This window comes from Microtus pennsylvanicus, chromosome 21 (genome assembly GCF_037038515.1).
Source record: "Microtus pennsylvanicus isolate mMicPen1 chromosome 21, mMicPen1.hap1, whole genome shotgun sequence".
NCBI lineage: Eukaryota > Metazoa > Chordata > Mammalia > Rodentia > Cricetidae > Microtus > Microtus pennsylvanicus.
Genome location: NC_134599.1, coordinates 23,710,298 through 23,733,790, shown reverse-complemented (window position 1 = coordinate 23,733,790; position 23,493 = coordinate 23,710,298). Strand labels below are relative to the sequence as shown.

The following is a 23,493-nucleotide window of genomic DNA, read 5'->3' as shown; positions in this document are numbered from 1 at the left end:
CGCAGGGCTTAAATAATTAGTGTTCAAGAAAACCGAGGAACAATCCTTCCTTTGTCTCCTTGGAAGTTGGCTCTCACAGCATTTCTTGCAAGTAATTCTGATGGCTGCTGACGCAAAGGAGAATTTCAAGGAGGGTGTGAATATAGGAAGGGATGCTGTCTCCCCCATAGTCCCCGCTGTTTCATTCAAGGATGAGGACACTGCAGTAAAGTTTCCTCATTGAGCCAAATGAACTAACTAAGGGGCTGCTGTACAGAATGGAGAAGGGAAGCTGATTGTCTCACCCCGTCAAAATAAAGTTATGATGGGTGTGTGTTCACCCACACTGGCAATGTTCCAAGCATGGCTACTATAAAACACAAAAGTATGTGACGTGCCATTTCAATGCAACTTCATTGTTGCTTTTTTAAAAATGCCTTTTCCTATCATCTATCTCTTTGAAGTATAACTTACAATAAATACAACTATTTTGAGAGTCCAGCTCAATGCACCAGAACATTGACATACACACTGTACAACCACCGCCACAGTGCAGGTACTGGCATTTCCCCCACCCCACCAATCCCCAAGCAGGATCCCTCTTGTGTCTTTGGCATGCTCAGTTCTTAGTGTTTCTGACACTCATCCAAAATGCTGATTGTATCAAAAGCTTACTCTTCTTTGCCAAGTAGTATTTCATTATATAAATACAAGTCTGTTTGCCCCTTCAGTTTTTAATGAATACTTGGACTACTGCCATTTTGTCTACTTCAAACAAACATGCATGTCTTCATGTAAACACGTGTTTTCATAGTCTTTGGGTAAACTACTGGGATTTACAATAGCTGAATCCTAGAGGAGATGTTGAATGTTTTCAGAAATTGCTTCCTAAAATGGCTGTATCATTTCACACTCTAGTTTCCTCCTGGAAGAGACATTCCATTTTTCTACATGTATTTGGCTAACTCCACAGCTGTTCTAGTGGGTGAGCTGATTTCCTTTCTTTGCTCCTTAGAAAAGAAGGTACCAAAGTGAGATGAAACTTATTTGATCATTAGCATTAAATTAAAGAGAAGAAAATCTCAACTTGCAAATGAGTCGAATCTAGAGAATGCAAAATTCAGCAAGAAATACCACGTGACCTGGCAATCTGCATCAGGACAAAGAAGTCTGTAAGCAGGAATATTTAATAATCTTATTTTCATTCATATCTCAAAATTTGAGAGAAAATAGCATTGTTTTAAGTGCTTATATAGTAATGTAATCAACTTTAATATGTATTTTTATTCTTGTTTGCGATCTCTGCAACAACCTTGCAAAAACCAAATCAGAGTGAGAACTTGACAGCCCACTCTGGAAGCTAAGGCAGGAGCATGACAAATTTGAGGGATGCTTGTGTTGCAGAGTGAGCTCGATGCCAGCTTGGGCTAACAGTGAGATCCTGTCTCCCTCGAAGACAATGAAAGAACTGCTTGAGCATCAAAAGCGCTCCATGTGGGATTGTCTCCCAAAGGGTGGTGTGAACAGTCTTCCTAGGAATTAAAGAATGTGTTTCCCAGAAAGTGACAAGTGGAATCTTGTCACTTTCCCCATCACCTCTGCATTATTAAATAGCATGGTCCATTTTGGTCTTCTTTGCCTGGTGGTCATGTTTGGCACACAGTCTGTAATTCTCTCCTCCCCTTGAAGCGTTTTCTTTGCTTGGGGTCCAGTTCTCCCCATCACACCTCACTTCCTCGGGTCCTCTGCTTGTCCCTACCCGTTCATTCATTTCTACATGGTGGAAGGTCTAGGAGCTCTTCTCTCTTCCAGCAGCACTTCCTCTTGAGTGATCCCACTCAACCTCATGGCTTTAAATATGTGTGCTGATGGCTCACAGCCCAGGCCTCACCCCTCGATTCTAGATACCCAGCATTGGACTGATTTGCTATTCATACTTGAACAGTCAATCTGGGAAGGAAAACCGAACATGTCATGTGGAAATCCTAATCTCCACAGAGTCTGCTCCTTTGAGGCTTCAACACCTGCTATTACTTTGAATGCAATGCTCTTCTCATCAATATTCACAAGTCAGTGACTTAAGGAAACCGCTATTTCCCGTATTTAAAATGGTCCCCCACACGGATCCCATTTTACAGGTTATCACCATTTAACAAGCTATGCCTTTTACTGACTTATCACACCTATTGTTAACTTCCGTACTGGAATGAAGGGAATTCCAGAAGGGCAGGAAATACATATGCCCAGCTTTTATATGTGGCCTGTACCTCCAATACAGGCTCCTACAAATTCAGTACTATATGAAATTGATAAGCAAATAAATAAGTGAATGATTCTGACCTGAAAAGAAAAAATGACTTCTCACTGTCTTTTGTTTGTTTGCATTTTTTGATGTTTCAACCACAAAGAGATAAGGGCCTCAGAATGATAGGTACCAAGTCATTTTCTGAGACTCCAAAAGGAGCTCTATAGAGAACAACTTTGGGGAAATTGGGGGACAGGATCCGGTAGGTTTGAGATTAAGTTAGAGCCTCGCAGGTGGGAGGCAGAGCCTTTTGTATGCCAAAGGACCTGAGATCTCTAAGAAATGGGACAAGGAGGTCACCAGCATCATGCTGACACTTAGTTTCTGCCTCTCAGCAGAGGCCGGTGGGTCTGCGGGTCTCCACTGAAATTGGGAAAAAATTGCACATGTAAATATAAAGTCTAACAAGAAGGATGGTTCTTCCTCCCACAGCTGTGAGAGGTATGTGAACATTCATAGACAGTTAATTATGGCAAAATACATTCCACTGGTGAGGGCCGGAAACAGGACTAGGTGGGAATTAGCAGGCCAAGTGCTAATGTGGTTTCAAAGGGAGTTCTGAGTTAGCTGGATGGCCTCCAGTCCTATTTATAACCCAACACTGGGGAAACTAATCCTGACTTTAAGAGAAATGAGCTTCATTACACATCCAAAGGAAATTTTCATGGGGAACATAATTATATCTTATAAACATATATATTAATAATAAAGAATAAGTTGGCTAAAGGTTTTTGTTTGGCTTGTCATGCAATGAATGTTTTTAGAATAAAAACATTTTAGGGCCTTCTGATGACATACCTACATTTTTTTTTTTGAAAAGCCAGAATAAAAGAATATACTCTCTGCAGGGCAGTGGTGGTGCACACCTTTAATCCCAGCACTTGGGAGGCAGAGACAGATGGATCTCTATGAGTCTGAAGCCATCCTGGACTACAAAGTGCATTCCATAATAGCCAGGGTTACACAGAGAAAACCTGTCTCAAAAAAACAAAAACAATAACAACAACAACAAAAATAATCCTGTCCCCAAAAGAATATACTCTCTGGTGAATACTGTCAAAATTTCAGGCATGGTTGGGGCTGGAGAGATGGATCAGTGGTTAAGAACACTGACTGCTCTTCCAGAGGACCTGAGTTCGATTCCCATAACAGTCTGTAACTCCTGTCCCAGGAGATCCGACACCCTCTTCTGGCTTCCATCAGCATTGCACACACATGGTACACAGACATATACACAGGCAAAACAACCATATATATATGTATGTATGTATGTATATATATATGTGTATATATATATATATATATCTGATGACCTCTTGGCATGGCCAATAATGGTGACCATCATCAATGATGATGGTTGACGAGTCAATGATGGTTGGTTTAGGGTTCCCACATGTTCATATTGGCTTTGCTACTGACTGACTTCCTAAGAGCATCTTCCATAGCAGGCCCTATAGCACAGAGCTCCGTCCATCACGACTGTCCCTTCTTCCAATGATGTCATCATGTCGAACCTTTAACCTATTTGTTGGAGTTCCCCAAATACAGTTTTCGGGTATCATCCATTTCAGAACTTGTTTGAATACTTGTCTATTTTTGAGTAGAAATACTAGTGATAGCATTTTGTCCAGGTTATTAACCTTGAGAAATATTACTAACCTGGGGTAAAATCCTAGAGGCTGACTTAACTGGTACACAGACAATACACATTTTTAAAGCTTTTGAAATTAGACTCAAATTGTACCTTAAGAGGACCGAGTTATTTTCTGCTCCTAGAAGCAGCAGAGACAGGTATTCAGCCTCTTTGGGAATACTTGTGCCAAGCTGTCTTATAAAAATGCAGCATGCTGTAATTCACAACGGCTCTTCTCCAGCTAATGGAGCTAGGAGTGAAAAGAATGTTGAACCATTAAATGCTCTGCCAGGAGGTGATTCTTGAAAATGGTTGTGGTGGTTTAAATAAGAACGGTCCCCATAGGCTCATATAGTTGAATGCTTGGTCATCAGGGAGTGGCAATACTTGAGAGGGATTAGGAGGCATGGCCTTGTTGGAGTAGCTATGTCACTCAGAATAGACTCTGGGGTTTTAAAGGCCCAAACCAGTCCCAGGGTTTCTCTTCTTGCTGCCTGTGGAACCAGATGTAGAACTCTCGGTGTTGTTTCTCCAGCATCATATCTGCCTGTTAGCCACTGTACAACTCACCATAATGACAGTGGACTAAATATCTGAAACTGTAAACACATTCCAGTTAAATGCCTTCTTTCGTAAGAGCTGTTCATGGGGTCTCTTCCCAGCAACAGAACACCAAGACAGCGGCAGAGCAGGGGCCCTGTGATGGTTTGTCTTTGTAATCGCCCATGTAGGCTCTTAGGTTTGAACACGCATTCTCTAGCAGGGGGTGGTATTTTTGGAGGCTGTGGGACTTTAAGCAGCCTTTAGAGAACCGGAATAAACAGCCACTAGGGGATGAGTCCAACTCTGCTCCTGTTCTGTCTCTGCCTATTGATCCGCAAGCATCTGAGCAATCAGTTTTCCTCTCCTGCTGCTTCAGCCTCAAACAGCTCTGGCTGCCACGGCTTCCCCATCATGGCGGACTTTACATTCAAACTATGAACCAAAATAAATCCTTCCACCCTCAGATTTCCTCTTGTCTGCTATTTTGATTGCAGCCAAGAGAAAATTAACATCACCCCTCACGTGTGGGACGCAGTCCAGACGTTCATGAGTGATTTCACAACTGACAGCTTACACATGCACCAAACAGGTAGGGAAGCTAGAAATAACGTTCCTTGGATGGGCCCTGAACACACAGACTGTTCATGAGGGATGAGGTGATGGTGAGAGCGAGCTAAAGAACATGTCAGGAGAAAATACTCTTGCGTACGAGCTGGCCAGGCGCCCGGAATACCTCATACAGTCTCTAAGCCACAGCCAACTGCCCAGTGCTGGACGTGTGTGCTACCTTGTAGAAGTGTTCCATACAGAAAGACTCAGCTCTTTAAATCCCTCAGCTGGTGTGGAAAATTAAGCTGCATTAGTTGTTTGGGCCATTTGGAAGATAGTTTTGTACAAAGGGTGTAGTTCAGAACCATGCACCCAGTGTAAACCATCCATCAATGGTACACAGAAAATTTAAGCCATCCATCACTGGTACACAGAAAACTGACAGTCTCCCCTCTTTTGTCTCTTCACGCGACAGTGGAAGGAAACCCTTTCCAGGGAGCTAACCCTCCTTTCCGAAGGCAAAGGTTGAGCTCCTACATGGCAGGTAGGAAGACTCCACATTGCCTCGGATTATAACATGTTCTGGTCCTGAGTCAAGGCCAGGTGCTCACCTTCACAGTGGTCTCCCAGTGCAGACGCTCTGTAACCCTGGTTGCACACACACTGGAAGGAGCCCTCTGTGTTCCTGCACTGCCCATGAGAGCAGAGGTGATGGTGTTGGCATTCGTCAATATCTGTAAGCAAAATAGTACGGAGAGACTAGAGTCAATCATTTGTATCAGAGAAGATACAGCAATTTCTGGTTTATAATCGAGTAAGATCTTTCATTAAGTGATGTATGCTAAGCTGAAGAAAAGGGTAACTCTACAATAGGGAAAATTCTAACAAACTTAAAAATGTAAATCATCTGTATGCATGAGTTTCACTATGTAAATATGGGTAGCAAATAATTTGCTGTCATTTATGAACCCCATTTTGATACATTTAATTTTAACACTTGTGAAAGCACACAGGCTTAAAAAAGCCTAAAACAAAGGTCCTCAAATCACACAGGACGAACTTGGCCTACTATTAATTAGTATAAATCAAATTTTATTTAAAACTACTCTGTATATTCACTTATTATACATTGCAGAAAAGAGTGGCCAACCTTGTCTTTAAATAGCGCAGCATGTGTATCTTTCTTTGTCCTTTCTAAGTTACCTAGTGGGCGCTGAGCAACTGGGCTTCATCCATCCATCCATCCATCCATCCATCCATCCATCCATCCATTTATCCATCCATCCATTGTCATGCATTCTCTCTCCGTCTAAACACAGGACCATTCTGGCCAAATCTTCCCCTCCCCCTCATCTCATTGGATACTCCGCATTGTCACTCACTTGCTCCACCTGGAAACACACATCCCCAACTTGAGTATCATGTGCTTCAGTCACATGACCCTGAGCTCAGGCATTCACCTGTTATGTGCTGCATCCACACACGATGCACATGATGACACAAACGCCCTGCATGAATCCAAATACTTCACCCTCATGGTTACACTGTAGTAACAGACTTCTGAGGGCAGAATTTATATTTATCACATTCTTTAGGATGCCTCAGATAACACCTTGCTGTGGGGTCGGCACTCAGTTCACCCTACTTGGTGGAAGGATTTATTTTCTTAACATTAGAAACCATTTCTCTTTTTCTGCCAGTGTTTCTATAAGGTGTAGCGCATGTATCAGCTCCCACAAGGAATCTGGGTCATTTTTTTCTCCCACACTGTGGTAGTCATATCTTTGCTTAGACTGTCATAGCATTTGGCAATAAAGTGGGTTTTCCCTGCTGACAGTTTGCAGATAGGTGACTCTGGCTATATCCTATTCATCACTGAATGGACCCTGACAGGCTTTGCCAGAGGACTCTGAATGTGGGAGCCTGATGCCATCATGTGCAGATCTTGTAGCCACTCCACTGTAGGTAAATGGGGTTAGGGATTATAAAGGCACACATATTAAGAGGGGTTCTAGAACAAGTTGTTTAACTTATCTGTGTACATAAATGTGCTTGTGCATATCTCAGGTTAGTTAGGCATTCGATTTCTAGGAAGGGATGCCTGGGGAAGGGAACACTAGCAATGGCAGATGCTTCTGTGATCACCATCGGATACACTTGCTTTTAGGATGCCGTCAGTAAATGGTTTTGCTTATGAAATAATCTTCATCTCTGAGAATAAGGCACAGACTCTTTCAGTGTACCAAAATTGGCCAAAAGAAAACTGAAGTCTAAATATACACTGAAATTATTAGCATTCTATAGCATAATAGCAGGCCAATATAATAACCTTCTAATTGTGGAATCACAGCACATAAAACCACAACATTAATTTAAATGCTTAAATGGAAGTTACTTGATGTAGTACAGAGTTACAAAGACAGCAGCAATTCATCTTCTTAATATGATACTTAGCCACCAGTCGCCGATGTCATATTTTTCGATTTTATTGACTTGTCTGATTTTTGTAAAAGTACCTGGGACTCAGAGACTGTAATGGCCTAGGCTGTGTCACTTACCCTCGTCTCAGCAATTGCTGATGGCACACACCTACCTTCGCATTGGTCTTTAGCTGCTGACAGCTGATATCCCTGTCCACAGGTACACCGGAAGGAGCCATCAGTGTTTTTGCACTGCCCGTTCATGCATAGGTTCCCTTGCTGACATTCATCAATGTCTGTTAACATACATGATGACAACTGGCTTTTAGAAAGAGGCTCCCCCAGAGAAGAACATGGCAATCCCTTCAATGGTCAGGAAACAATAGTACTAAACCTTCATCAACCTCGTATGTTGATTTGCGTAAGTTAAATGAGTACAAAAGCAACTTGCAGCTCCCACTATCTCATCGAAACACTTTGCATATAGCACGAGACAACGTAAGAGTTTAGAGTTGAAAGTGGAAGGCAGAACGCAAAGCTCGTGGTAACAGCTGCTAGATCTGGCGGGCCCGTCACACTGTATGAAGGATAGAAACGAAACTATCCGGAACAAACAAATACAAATCCTGGCATCTACAGAAGGCAGCAGAAGCATACACTTCCTTTATAATTTGAATTAGGAGGTCAAAGAGTTGTGCTAAGTACAACTGACCTACCTTTCAAAATAACACAGGAACCGTGAAAAACGGTACTAATGTGACATATGATCACAAAGAAAGGCTCAGTGAGAACGTGGTGTTTGAGGACTTAATAAAATGCTGCCAGCGAGTCAGGCACATACCTGTAATCCCAGCTCTTGGAAAGGCTAAGCCTGGGGGGGGCGGTCATGAGCTTCATCTATATAGACACATAGTGAAACCTTGTCTCAAAAAATTCCAAACAAATATCACATGTTTTCCCTCTCTCTTTCTCTGGATATATGTATGCATGTGTACATGCACATACGGGTGTTTACTTAGGGCACAAATGTAAAGGTGGGAGCATCGAAGTGATCTGAAAGGAAGGGAAGGAAGGAGAAGAGACGGTAATAAGAGGTAATAAGCTGTATGTGCCATGAAGCAGTTGAGAGCAACATTCTGGGGGAGAAGTAGAGAAAAGGGAGTAGGGAAAGGGAGCGGAAGGGAAGAGTGAAATGTGGTAATAGTGTATGAAAATGTCACCGTGAAATTACATAGTAGCCAAACATCAATTGAAAAATAAAAAATCAGGAAGAATAAACAAGCCTTGGCAAAAGATAGAGCAGCTGACGGAGAAAGGCTGTAACATCCTAAAGAAACACTACTAAGCACTAGTGACCTTGGAAATGTCGTGGGTATGAAGTGACCGGAATGCAGCAAAGCAGCACTTCCTCTGTGACATGGACATTCGTAGTAGAAACAAGGGCGGGCTTTCCACATGGCTCTGCCAGTCTACCGTAATGATTTATGTTGTCTGTCAACTTCATGTGCTTGAGCATCACCTCAGCAACAAATCTCTCAGCACATGGAGGAAGGACTTACGAGGTCAGGCTAATTGAGGTAGAAAGACTCACACTCTAATGTCAAACTATAGAAAGGAGAAGCGAAGTAGTGTGGCAGCTTTCGCTACCCCATCCCTGCTTCCTGACTGTGGATGCAGTATGGCAAGCCGTCTCAAGCACCTACCGTCACGACTGCCCCATCGGTCCCATCATGATGGACTGGACTCTAAAACTATGGGTCAAAATAAGCCCTTTCTCTCTCAGCAAGGCAGAAAGGAGTGAACACAGCTACCGTTTGGGTCTGTCCTAATTTGAGAATTCTGTCCTGCATTGGCCCAGCCTTAGTGCGTTCTGCTGGACAGCTAGCAATGTATCAACATTTATAATTATTAAAGCATGGTACAATTGTTCTTCACCACAGGCCTCTGAGAATGGGGGAGGGCAACATATGCAAACTGCACTAACCTTCTCTCTGACTTAAACAGACGCACAAAACAACTAAAGGAGCCAAGAAGAAGCTGCGCTCTATGATCAATGAACAACAAACAACTGTTGTTTGCCTCTAAAAAACGCCTTCATTAGAATGTGTCTGTAAGTGTTTACCAGCAATCCCCATCCACTGTGCAGCCTTTTGCCTCTAGTATAATGGACAATTTGTCTGTTTCCTGATCAAAGTTAGGTTTCTTAATCTCTAATGAGGTATTATTAATCCTCTGGCCAAATAATTCCAAGTTTCCCCAAATAACTTCCACATTATGAATAAAGTTATGGTCCAATAGTTTGTTTCTTATTTTACTTTGTTATCCATTGTACTTGCTCTCATTGATTAAAATCTTTTTATCTACTTCACTGATTATGTCAGTGACTGGCTCCTTTTATTTATTAAGAAATCGTGTTTATGCACAGAGACATTTAATCATGAAGCCAAATTCCATGCTCGGAATTATCTTGTGCCTTTCCAGAATCCTCAGTCTATCGGCTGAGGTTGTAGATGCTTCTCTACTTTGTATGAAAACACTTGAGGCATCAAGGCACAAACTGGGACCAACAATAGCTCTTGCTGGATCTCACATCACATCTAACAGAATTTTTAGTGTTTTGGCATCTTTCTGACTTTCTCATAGATGATGGCAAACTAGATATTCCCATAGGAAGACATTTGCCAAGAGGACAGGCACTCCATTCCAAGTACCAGCAAGGTGAGCCAGACATCACTTAGACTACTCGTTTATGTTGGGAAGACTGCCCAAAGCCATTCATTTGAAGTCATGACACAGACACCAGGCACCTCAAGGCATGTCATTATTACAAAGCGTTCTCTATGTCTTTAAAGTGACCTACCGTCATTTTAAAAGAGGCACCTAGTTTTAGAGATGTTTTTTTCTCTTTCCAATGAGGGACAGAATTATTGAAACAAAGGGAAAGTTTCTATTAAAATAGGCATTTAGGGCATATCTTACTTTTAACACATCTTACTGTGATAAGATCTTTCCAGAGGAAAAAATATAGATTGCTAGGGCATACAATGATATGTATGTATATATACACATATATACATTTGTTATCATAATAAAAGATAACTTTATATGTTATATATGCTATAATGGTAAGAGTAAGAAGCAATGAGTTAAGACATTGAAGCACTGGATATACTCTTAGAGTCTCCAAACTGCCACCAGGACATTTAGTGAGGTGAAGACAAAGTAAACATTAGGGACCACCAATAAAGTAAAGTTGATGGAGTTCCTGGGATATCAAAGAAAGAAGACGTTTATGACTTGGGATGAGTCTAATAATGAAAGATGTTCTTTAAGGAAAAAAAACTAAAGAAAAAGCCTTTGGTTGAGGAGTAATGAGAGAAGTTAGCTCATTGCAGGTGCCCAAAGCACAAAATAGGAATTTCCCTTTCTTCTATCCTAGACTCTAAGGGGGAGATCCAGAGTGGAGGGCAGGGTTGAAAGCTGAGCAAAGCCAACAGCCCTTCCCCAGCTCTTGTCTGTGCAGTGTTGTTTCCTCTCCATGCTAAGTTTTCCTCCCTTATATCTAGTATCTATGACCAGGTTTAGACAGCAACACCTCTTCAAGGCTTTCCCAGCAGACCGTCCTTCTTGAGTTTAACAAGGCTTTTCTCATTGCCTCTAATGTCACAAACATGACCCAAATTGTCACGTCACTTTCTGCAAACACATCAACTCATTCTCCACCCCCCCACCACCACCTGGAATTAAAACATGCAATCTCCACATTGACCCTGTCAGCTACTTACCATGATTAATCCCTTTTTCACATAAGGAAAGTGGCCCATGGTGAACTAATGCAGCCTATGCAAAACAGTAGCCTATAAGTATCAAAGCCAAGAGCTGGTAGACCTTTCCTTTGTAAAGAGGTTCTGGGAATGGACTCCAGGACTTTCTTACATTGTTAAACATGTGGTCTACAGCATCATCTATTCCCCCTTTAAAAGAAAATCCTAAATCCTGGATTTTTTTTTTTTGAATTTTACACATTTTCTCCTAGTCCTCTTCCTTTCTTGGAGTCAACCTAGGGTTCTACTTTGTGTTTAGTTGTCTTAGTTCCAAGTCAGTTATATGTCTTGGGGAGCAGAGGCCAGGATCCTGTACCATCCCCTTTTCTGTGGTATCTTTATCATGATCAGACTGGGCAGATAGAGATTTGTGAGAGAAAGCCATGTAGACATGAAGTGGTCTGGTCATTATGTACATCAGTTGTCTGGGTCACTCTCATGACAACAGCGATAACTCCAACCTTCACTGTTTGGTTAAGATAGCTACACTTAGTGAATGAAGTGAGGCTCCAGGGAGCAGAAGGCTCAACTGTTTGGGAAACTGTCAAAAGCAAGCCAGTTGTGCAAGTCATGCACTCAGTGCATGTCTACTCTTGAGTTTCATTCATTTAGACAGTATAGGTTGCTCAAATTGCATGACATAAAACCTGAAAGTCAGAGGTTATTCATGCAAGGTCTCACAGTGGTTCACAAGAAGAGGCACTGTGAAAGAAGCAGCAAGGAAGAAGGTAGGTATGACATGTAGGTGACTCTTGAGCAAGCACTTGGGTCTAAATAAGCCCAGGGCACTCTGATAGCATGATGTTAACTTGAATTCATCAGAGAATACAAGCTGAAAAAGGCAATAGGGACAATTACATTTGAAATATGATATAGAGATAGAACTTATAAGAGCTTTTCTCAACAGCAGATTTAAAAAAAGCAGAGAGATAAAGTGATGGCATATGATTATAAAGTAAGCATATCTACCAAATATGAATTGATAGTAACATATAAGGTTCAAGATCTTTGTTCACTGTTACCCTGGTAAGTATGGTGGGGTGCAACTGAGAAGAGATGGGAGAGACATTCTAGATAGTTCCTGTGTAGAGCTTGGCCTGAGGAGATGCATCTCTTAAGGAGTGAACAGAAAAGGTGCGGATATGGGTGGGCAGAGGGGGACCAGGAGAAATGGAGACATATCATCTACTTTATGTCATTCACAGGCAGTGACTGGTACTCCACTGTGGGCAAGGAACAGGGCACCCGATCCAATGCCTTTCGAGTTCCTGCTGCAAGCAGAGAGTGGCTCATCTCCTACAGAATGCTGGGACATTTCTTTATTCCTTGCCTACTGGAAGGGGAACTTAAAGTTCCAGCTCCTTCACCTGAAGTATGACATTAATTTAGGAAAGAAAAAAAATGTGTATTTATTTCCTTATTTTTGCCTTAGGAAGAACATGCTTTGGGGTATAAAAGTAGTGGAAGAAAGAAGAACAACCTACAGTTTGGCTGTAAAGGAAAAATATATTTGGGGCTGAGGAAATGTCTAAATGGAAGAGTGCTTACTCCGTAAGCTTGAGGACCTGAGTTCAGATCCCCACAGTCACATGAAAGCAGCAATGGCTGTAGGTGCTTTGTAACTCCAGCACTGGGAAACGGAGATAGGCCGATCTCAAGAGCTTACTGGCCTTTACATGTATGTGCGCGAGTGCGTGCACGTGTGTGCATGCACATACACACAATTTGTTTAAAAAGAATTACTAAGAGCAAAATTAGGGAAACTACAGGCCAATTATAATATACCACAAAGGCAAATAATTTGTGTGTGTATGTACATACACACATACCTACAATATGCATGTACAAAGGCACATATGTAAATGAGTGTATGTTCAAAGATCATATGTGTTTGTTTGAAAATAAAAAGCTTGATAAATATAAAGAGATATTAACAAAACTGTATAAATAACAGATATAAATTGTTAATAAAAATAAGAAATATTAATAACTGCAAATGCTTAAGGAATTGTTAGGAAATGAGGACACAAAAATTAGACTTCTTAAAATGAAAAGAAATACACATTTAAGAACTAGAAATGGATATTTTCCTATTTAATACTAAAAACATCCAGGAAATATTATCAAATATTTCCACACTTACGGATAAATAATTTTAAAGCTGAGGCAAAGGTTTATTTTAAAAAGAGATCTGCCAATAATAAGAAGTTGGGAAAACTTTAACGATACATTGAGTATGATGTAACTTTAAAAAATGATGTTTGAAGAGTTAATAAGGGCATGTAGAATGTGTATAAAATACAACTGACAAACAGGCAGATGAAAACTATACATATCACATACAGTGTTCAAGACATGTGACATTTATAAAAATCCATTCTGGACTCACCCACAAGAAGGAGCCAAATATGCTGCAAGGGGATCAATGAAAAAAAACAACAACAACAACACAGGTACAGAGTCCATTTTTAAGGCTGGCCACTCAATTCTACTCATGCAATGCAACGGGAAACGTGAGCACAGCCTTACCTTGGCAGTGCCGATGGTCCGGTGTGGGGCTATAGCCCTTGTGACAGGAACACATGTAGGAGCCTTCAAGGTTGGTGCAGGAACCGTTAGTGCAGACCTTTGGCTGCAGGCACTCGTCCACATCTTGCAAGATGTTGTGTAATGGAAAGAAAGAAACAAGAGAGAGGGAAGGAGAGCGTGAATCAAATCAAGCTTGATTAGAGCGGGGAAGAGCAGACCTTTACGAGAACAGGCAGATTCTTGGACTTCCAAGGTGGTCCTGAGGAGAAACAGAAGCTGTGCTTGGAGTGGACCGCCGTTCTCTGCCTCACTCACTTCCTAAGTGCGACGAAGACTGGACCAAAAGAACTGCGTAAACAAGTCAGAAACGCTTGGAGGGGCTGTTGTAAATGACGATGGGAGTGGGGACAATATGTCCCACTGGAATATCAATAATCCAAGAGGAAAAGCCTCAGCTATAGTTTAGCCTAAGTATCATGAGTCTATAATGCAACCAACATACCTTTCTTTAAGATTTATTTTTATTTTAAATACTCTATGTGTATGTGTCTACGTGAGGGCCTATGTACGTGAGTGCATGTGCCAGTCAAGGCTAGAAAAGGGCAGTGCCCCCGTCCTCACCGGAGGTGGAGTTATAGGCAGTTGGGACCCACTAAACACGGTTGCTGGAAGCTGCACGTAGGTCCTCTGCAATAGTAGTGTGGGCTCTTAGCTTCCAAGCTGTCTCTCCAGCCAAATCAAGGCATCATAATGACCAAGGCTGTTTAAATACATTTATTCTATTTTTCACTGATCATCAAGAGAGCGAAAACGCCTTTGCCTGTCCTCAGAAGGCAGCGTGTCAGCAGCCCGGCGAAGACTTTGCCTTCATTTAGCAACCCAGAGCTTGGGTTACTCTTATTTTCACTGCATTTTACAAAGACAGTTTTTTTTTTTTCTTGAGAGAAAACTCAGAAATAAAGTTAGAGTAAAATATAGCAAAGGCACATCTGGGCGTGTGCATTCCATGTGCGCACTGAGGAAGAAGCCATTGGCATTGCCCACAGAGTTCAGTGTTGCTTTAAAAAAAAATAACCCTAATTACGGCGCACCAATCTTAGTTTCTGACAACCGCAAGTAGGACTTCCAGGCTGCCTCATTACCCACCCTTTCTTTGCTTGTGGGAACTTACTTTTGTAAACACTGAGGGCAAACAACTTGAAAGAAGATGCCAAGAGCTGGGGCCAAAGTAAATAGTGGAACAGAACGAGCCTAGACACGGGGCACGTAAAATTCCAGACAGCAGCGAGAGAATGTCATGTCTAGTATCTGGTTTGCTTTCAAAAATGTTAACAAGTTCAGAAATGTATGGACTCTCTGTTTAATTACTCACGCTCCAGCAGAAGTGATTTACAGAGCTGGAGAGTGTACCAGCAAAGCCTGCTCCTACGGCCGTATTTTATTTAAATTGCAGACACTGCAGATTGCCATGCACGGGGCACTTACAACAACGCTGACGTTTTTTAAAGCTACCACCGTGATTAATGATGAAGCCGAATGCTATATAATATCTAGGGCAGTTTCATGTGTTTATCCTTTTCTTTACTTATTATAGACAAAATTGTACAAAACCAGTCATTTCTGTAGACAAACCAGTTAAGAGTTGAATGGGTGCACGACCTTGATGGAAATTAAACTTTGGAAGAATAACAGGCAGCAAAATATACCCAAGGAATGTCTACAGAGAAGGGAAGTAGTTACAGGAAGCTCCCACACATAGGAGAGAGAGAGAGAGAGAGAGAGAGAGAGAGAGGGAGGGAGGGAGGGAGGGAGGGAGGGAGGGAGGGAGGGAGGGAGGGAGGGAGAGAGAGAGAGAGAGAGAGAGAGAGAGAGAGAGAGAGAGAGAAGGAGAGAGAGAGAAAGGAGATGCTTGACCATACAAGGAGAACAAAGTAAACTCCATAATGTATCCTGAGGCCAGAATTCTCTAGATTGCAGATCCCTGCATCCAGCTGGTCAGCCTACTGAACTCTACTCGGCTCTCCCATAGGTACCTCAGTCTTCACAGAAAAAACTGACTCCACCCTGGCTTCTCTTTATGGTGTTTCCTGCATTATCCTATGATAGCACCACACACTCATGGGCTCATGGCAGGAACCCAGAGTCATCCTTTCCTCACACACACCCCAATTTCTACATTCCGTGACCACTGAGAGCTTTCAGCCTCCTTCCAGGACGCCTCTCCGCTATATCAACTTCATTATTTCATTTCATTTTGTTCCATTCCTATTGCTCCCATTTCTTCCATCCTGGATTGCTGTTATTATTTAAAAATTAAGTTCCACAGTCTCGCCATCTCTACTCCATTATCTAGCTTACACCCAGAACAAAGTCTCTCAAATGCAAGTCTGAGCAATCATTTTGCTCATATGCTGTAACACATTTCAATAGTTTCCAGTATGTTTAAATTTAGTCAAGAACAAAAACATGTGGACCTTGGTGATATCAAAAGTTTAAGGCCCTATACTTCTTATTTCCAATCTTTGGTATAGTCACCCACCAATACACCACAGGAAGCAAGATAGACCCTGCTGACCCTCCGTCTGCCCTTAACCAATAGAAGGAGGCAATCCTGTCTTTGGTTTCCCATATTACAGTTCAAATTCAAAGCTCATGTTACTAAAATATATGACCATATAGAATATATATATACTACCCAAATTCTTCCAATGCATAATGAGTTCAAACAGTCTCAGTTTCTTCTCTCAGGCGGGAAATTAATCAAGGAAGCAATCACAGACAAATGGGCTCCACATTCCACAACGGGCTGTTAGGGTGTGTACCAACCTGGTGCCTACCATTCACTGAGTTAAACTGACCTTCCCAGAGTAAGAAAATGGCAGTGGCTTCCAAAGTTCCTGGCTGTAACAGCTCAGAGATTTATGTAACATATTATGTTACCACCAGTTCCAAATTGATCCTTATCATCTCCAGTGTCCTGGGAGACTGAGAAATGACTTGTCCAAAACTCGGGATGCCAGGCCAGCAGGATGTGTTGTGTAAGTCCCCTGACAACCCTGCAATGATTTGTTCTTACTGAACTCTGGCTGGCTCATAGAACACCCCTTCTTTTAAAAAAAAAAAAAAACCTTCCATGCCATTGCTTGAATCAAACATCCTGCAGTTCTTTGTCAAGATTAACATGCAGATCAGTGGTGGATAAATCCCCAATTCCACCTTCTTTCCTCTTTCTGGGGAAATGAGGACATGCACCTCCCTCAGCCCCTGGCAACTTCCCATCCTCTACAACTTCCCAAAGATGTCTCCCAAATGGCCAGTGACCACACCTTGCTAGTTCTCACTGCTTTTGCCGTGTAATCATGCGAGTCAGGAATCTCTTTTGAACTTTCCAAATATCCTGGGAGCATGCCACATTGCCTCAAGTCCCTCATTGTTGGGCATGAACTACCAGGTGCAGAGGGATCGAGGAGGCTGTATCTGCCCATTCATGTTCTTGGATTACTCTCGCTCTTACACATCACCTGTCAGTTCCTTGGAACTGGCTTGAATTTGTCCCAGAGCGGTAATTTACATGCATTATTTCCTGTGTTTTCAAGGAGATGGATCTGTCAACAACGTGAAGCAATCATTTCTCCGAAGCCATCCAACCACAATTAATTCCTTAGTCACCCACATAGACTTTGGGCAATGACATCTTTTTGAAATAAGAAAAAAAGCATCATATTCCAGTAATACAGTCAGAAAAATGTGGAAGCTAATCACCCCCTTACAGAAATGTGTCCTAGCTGCAGTGACCCCAACTATTCCCCATGTGTAATCTTTCACAGGAAAGATAGGAGAATATATTTGACAGAAAATCAAGCATGGAGAAATGAGAGACAGATGTGGATTGTGCCAACATGGTGAGACCATCTCAGCTGTATGAAGGTGCAGTAAATCCCAGGATCTTAGGCCTCCTGTCAATCCTGATGAAGTTAAAACTATGAAATGGCAAGTTGCTGACAAAATCCCGCTACACAATCAGCAGAGAACCACTGTTTTTTTTTTCAGAGCTTGGAAGGAGCCAAAACTCTCCACATCCTACAGCAGCAGCCAAGGATGACCTCAGAAAATCAATCCCAAACTGCATCTAGTCCCAGGCTTCCTATCTTACTTTCCAAAGAAAGACTACCCCTTTGGGAAAATGCTACTAAAGTTAAGGATGTTGCAGAGCTACCATCTCTAATTCCAGAACCCCCAACCATAGCTAGCATTGTTTACAAAGGCTGACTCCAGCCCATAGAATTTTCTCATTCCTATGAAAAATTTAATTCCCTTATTGTTTCTTTTATATCGCTTTGTTCATTAATTTTCTTCTGTGTATCGAAGGGACACCCATTTTATACAAATGGAAACACTGGATTTGTAGATAAAAGACCTGAGATCTTGTTTTCATTCTGTTATTTACTACATGTGGCCTCCAGTAAATTAGTTAATTGATTAATCTGTCCAAGAATCAATTTTTGTATTTATCCCACAGGCTGACTGCTAAGAAGACCAAGTGAGAAAATCAAGTCAAAGTTCTCCAACAGCTATATAAAGGGAGGTTTTTATTCTTGTCATACAGCTGTGGTTTCTGTGTCCAAAAATAGAATTGTTTTTCCCAAGGAGGTGAAGTAATTCTACATTGAAAATATTGGAACACTAAAGAAAAAATGGAAGAAGACTGTAAAAGATGAAAAGACGTCCCATGCTCATGGGTTGGCAGGATTAACACTGTGATAGCATTCAGACCGCTAACAGCAAACTGTATATTCAATGCACGCCCATCAAAATCCCTATTATATGTTTTTTTTCAGAACTAAAAATAAATTCTAAGATTCATATAGAAGTGCAAGAGACCACAGATAACCATTTAATGAATCCTAAGCAGAAAGAGCAATGCCATTATCTACCAACAATATCGGATCTCAAATTATACTACAGAGCCAAAGTAATAAAACCAGTACTAGCACACAGATATAAATAGACCAATGGACCAAATTAGAGAGCATTGAAATAACCCATGCAAACACATCTACCTAAATTTTGACAAAGGTGCCCCCCCCAAAAAATTGGAGATAAGAACCGCCTTAAGAGAGCTGGAAAAACTTGATATCTGCAAGTCAAAGAAGGAAACTAGATCCTTACCTCAATTAAAAATAGATCAAACACTTTCATGTAAGAACGACCTGACACTCTGAAAGCATAGGAAAAACATTTCGAGACATAAAAATAGCCAAGAGTTTCCTGAATAGGACCCCAAAAGCACAGGAAACAACCCTAAGATTTGACAAGCGTGTTCCATGGAATGATAAGGATTAAGCATAGCAAAAGAAATAATCAGAAAGATAGACAACCTACAGAAGTCTGAGAAAAAAAATCTTTGCCAACCATATATCAGACATGACCTTGATTCCCAGAACATACAAAGAATTATAAAAATTAAACAATAAAACACAAACCATCTAACCAATGAATGGCACAATGAACTGCCTAGAGATCCCATCTCACCAGCAACCCAGGAAAGAAATGGCAATCAACACTGGTGAAGAGGTGAGGAAACCTCTCACACATAGCTGGTAAGAATGCCAACTGTACAGCCTCTGTAGAAATCAGTAGGAAGACTCTTCGGGAAACCAAAACCAGAATCACCATAAGGCCCAGATACACCAACCCTGTGTATACTTCCAAAGCAGCCTAGAACAGATAGAAGTACTGCTCATCCATGTCTTCTGTTGCATTATTCCCAATAGCTGGAAACTGCAGCTTATCTAGATGTGTAACAAGTTAATGGACAAGTGTGGCCATATACATATGGTATTTTATTCAGCCACAAAGAAAAATAGAATCATATTTATGGGAAAATAGTGGAGGCAGAGATCATTTGCTAAGCAAAAATAATCCAGACTCAAAAAAGACATATATGTGACGTGTGTGTGTGTGTGTGTGTGTGTGTGTGTGTGTGTAAAGGGAACCATGAGAGGGGAAAAAGAAATCTTAAGAGGACAAGGCAGTTGGGGGGATTAAATGAATATATACGCTAGGAAAGCAGAACTGAGGACCACTTAGGGAGTCGGGAGTCAATGAGAAAGAACTAAGCATGGGAGCAGCCATGGTGCAGGGAAACAATATGAATAAAGTCTCCCGACCTCATGCACCTAGATGCTGTCAGGAAACCCATCCCTTTGTGTAATAAATAACAAAATAATGCAGAGTGAGGAGCTTTGTTGTTTCCACACTTTTGAGCCCTCTCTCACATCCAGTGTCCACACAGTCAAGAGCCCAGCAAAGATAGATGAGAGGACTCCTTTGCCATACAGTGACTGAGGCAGACACTGGGTTTGCGGCTTCTATACAACATGCTCATCTACCAGAGTAAACAAGAAGGTTTCTGCGCTACCAAGTCTCCAGTTTCAGAGCTGTCTAGAAACGTTCACAGATTCCACAAACACTATCTCTGAGACACGAATTCTGAACACAAGCTGTAAACAATGCGCTCTCCATGTTTATCCCACCACGGCTCTCAGCCTGGTAGAGACTGTGGACACTGAATCATTCAAATGCCCGAACACAACCCCAGTGAGAAGACTTCCCTGGAAGCCAGGCTGTTACAGCGAAGAGATTAACGAAGAAATAATCCTCTAATAAAACTCCAAAATCTCATGTTCCCAAGTCACATGCTTCGTCACAGACTCAAGTACAAAGCAAGACAGTAAAATGAAGGGTCAGCTAAGAAGGGCCAGCTGCACACATCCAATTGGTAGAGCAAACAGAATGAAGGGTGGAGGTAGGACACGGTAGCACAAGTATAAAACTCCAATCCAACCGGGTAGCGGTGGCGCACGCCTTTAATCCCAGCACTCGGGAGGCAGAGGCAGGCGGATCTCTGTGAACTCAAGACCAGCCTGGTCTACACGAGCTAGTTCCAGTACAGGCTCCAAAGCTACAGAAAAACCGTCTTAAAATAAATAAATAAATAAATAAATAAATAAATAAATAAATAAATAAATGTCCAATCCATCACAAAGCCTAATGGTTATTAGAAATCATTAATGACCCCCCACAGAAATACCCTAACCTCTAAGACATATATTCCCATCTATATAAAAATGCTAAAAAGTTAAAATGAAACTACAAAATTAGTTCATATTAGAAAGTTCCTATAGCAGAGGCAGAGTAAAAATCTACATGCTGTGGGTGTGAAGAGAGCCAAAGAGTGCATAGTCATATAGAACATGCGACATAGCAATTTTTTTTAACATAGTACTACTGCTATGTTTGTATTTCAGGATAATGGTAACAAAGAGACAATATGGTTGTGGAGCTATATTTATTGGACTCAGTTATATGTCAGAATACATGTTTCATATTGTTTATTTAATTCTGATAATAGTCATACAAAGAGGTTTCAGTCCTTCTTTGGTAGATTATAAATAATGAAACTAAACTTCAAGGATGTCACGTAGCCCAACTCACACCTAACTTCAGAGATACTGACTGTACCTATCAATAATTAACTGTCAAGATTAATTATTGATTGTCCTTAGGAAACGGCTCTCATCAGACTATCCATAAGCGAAGCCTATAAATTGATGACCTGCCCGGCTGTCTTCCCTTGTAACAGGTCTTGGTTTAAACAGCCAGCTGGAACTGCCTACCACCCAGAGCGATGGAACAGTCACTGAAGACAGGACCAGGTTGGCAACAAGGGCAGGTTGAATGCCAGGTCCAAGGAGTGCAGTATCCAGTGATGAAAGGGGCCTCTGGGGAAGAGCTGAAAGCTATAGCTTAAGAAGTAACTATGGATACAGAACAGCTAAGAGGAGCTGACAAAAGACGCCAAGAAATGATGTGCTAGGTAGAGCGTGCACCCCAGGGGTGTCTGATGTGGACAAGAGATGATAAAGCACGGAGAACTATACACCCTGAGCCAAACAGTAGGAAAAAGACAGCCCTAGCCCAGATACTTCCTCCTAATGTTTTACCTTTTTTGACATAATTTTCTGTTCTGTTTCATAAACCAAAGGGCTGAGTTGCTAGGTAGCATCAGATTATACCGATACACACAGGCAGGTCATGAATGACCTCAGCAAGTCCAGCATTTTCTCAGATTACAAACAATCCCCAAAGTACAAAACAAATCCTCAGGACTATTAGGACTGAAATAGATTTCATTTTTTAAATTACTTTTTAGTTAGCAGGTAAAATAAAAAAGTTCCTTTAGGCCATATTCATCGATCTCATTTCCTTGAATAGATATAGCCATCTTTTTAAATTTTTAAATGGAATTTTTTGTAAAGATTCATTTTTATTTTATTTTGTGCATGTGAGTGGTTGGCCTGCATGTATGTGTGTCATGTATGTGCAGTGCCCTTAGGGATTGAACATGGGGATTTACACAAGCTAGGCAAGAGCTGTATCACTGAGCTCCATGCCCAGTCACTTCTTTTCTGAGAGAAATCTCGCTGTCTACCCCAGGCTAGCCTGTAACCTGCAATCCCTCTGCTTCGGACACCCAAGTAGCTGGGATTATGGACATACACTTCTCTCTCTGTTTTTAAGCCTTTTGCTCTCCCAACTTTCTTTTCTCGAATGTTTGACTTTATTTAAAAATCTTACTAGGGACAGTTTGGGTCAATCAGAACTATTTGTCCCTTTCGGAACTTTGTGTCCTCTGGGCCAACTCATTTTCTTACATTCTCCACGATTAAAAACTTTCCCGAGGATGACGTGAATTTCATATATTTCATTTTTCCCCCCAAAGGAACAAAAGGCTCAATGGGAGTGTGGTGGTACCTACCAAGACATTGTCCATTCCAGCCTCGAAAACCTTCCGTACAGGGGATACACTGGTAAGAGCCTGGGGAATTCACACACTGTTCATCGGGACAAGTGCTTGGCGTCAGACACTCATCAATATCTGAAAAATTAGGAAGTGAGGTTGTGAATGTTTTATCAGAAGGCCAAACAAACTCTGAATTTCATCACAGGAGTGAGAAAAAGTAATCTTGTATTTCAGGGAAGAAGATAACTGTGGGCGCCTGGGGGGATGCACTGGGACAAGCAGAGAATATCCAACTGGAACACACATAGATATAGCAGGGTTGTATTTATATCCATTGGAAGGGTGGTCTTCTCCACCCTAGGAGGCAGTGGGGCCTCTGAGGCCACACTGTGGACCATATATTTCCAATGTTAGCACTGCTTGCCGGAAAGAAACAAGAACTGAGGAGGAGCTTGAAGAAGTCACATGTCCACCTAGTAGAGGCAGTCTCCATAGATACAGAGTCTCTAGGGAACCCTTTACTTTGCTTTTATGGATCAGAGGACATTCTGGGCTTGAGTCATTTCAAATCTTTCACTTTATATGAATTCCTTAGAGGCAGAAAAAGAATGAGGCTCAGAGAATGAATTCATCAGATACTTCAAAAATTTTCCAGGAAAGGTTATATGACCATCTATAAATATTCTCCACTAACGATGCCACTTTTACCATCCGCTGCTAAGGGATGTTATTAATTATAACTCTTTTCAAATGAAAAGCCACTTTAGATATGGTTGGGACTTTGCCAGTGTGTGTGTGCGCACGTGTGTGTGTGTGTTTGCGTGCATGCTGCATGCATGCGTGCACGCACCACAGCACACATGTGGAGGTGAGAGGACAACCTGTGGGAATTGGTTCTCTCCTTC

The 23,493-nt window shown here is 41.6% G+C and overlaps 1 protein-coding gene across 9 annotated transcripts in view; it reads right to left on the bottom strand.

The window, feature by feature from the left end:
* Ltbp1 (latent transforming growth factor beta binding protein 1) overlaps positions 1-23,493 on the bottom strand; it is a 381,235-nt gene that overhangs the window by 70,088 nt on the left and 287,654 nt on the right. For all 9 annotated transcript variants that reach the window (XM_075955861.1, XM_075955859.1, XM_075955860.1 and 6 more), the window contains 4 exons: positions 22,604-22,723; positions 13,783-13,905; positions 7,603-7,725; positions 5,621-5,743 (listed from right to left, as the gene is read on the bottom strand). In XM_075955861.1, coding sequence (XP_075811976.1) covers positions 5,621-5,743; positions 7,603-7,725; positions 13,783-13,905; positions 22,604-22,723 — 489 coding nt within the window. The remainder of the gene's footprint in view (positions 1-5,620; positions 5,744-7,602; positions 7,726-13,782; positions 13,906-22,603; positions 22,724-23,493) is intronic.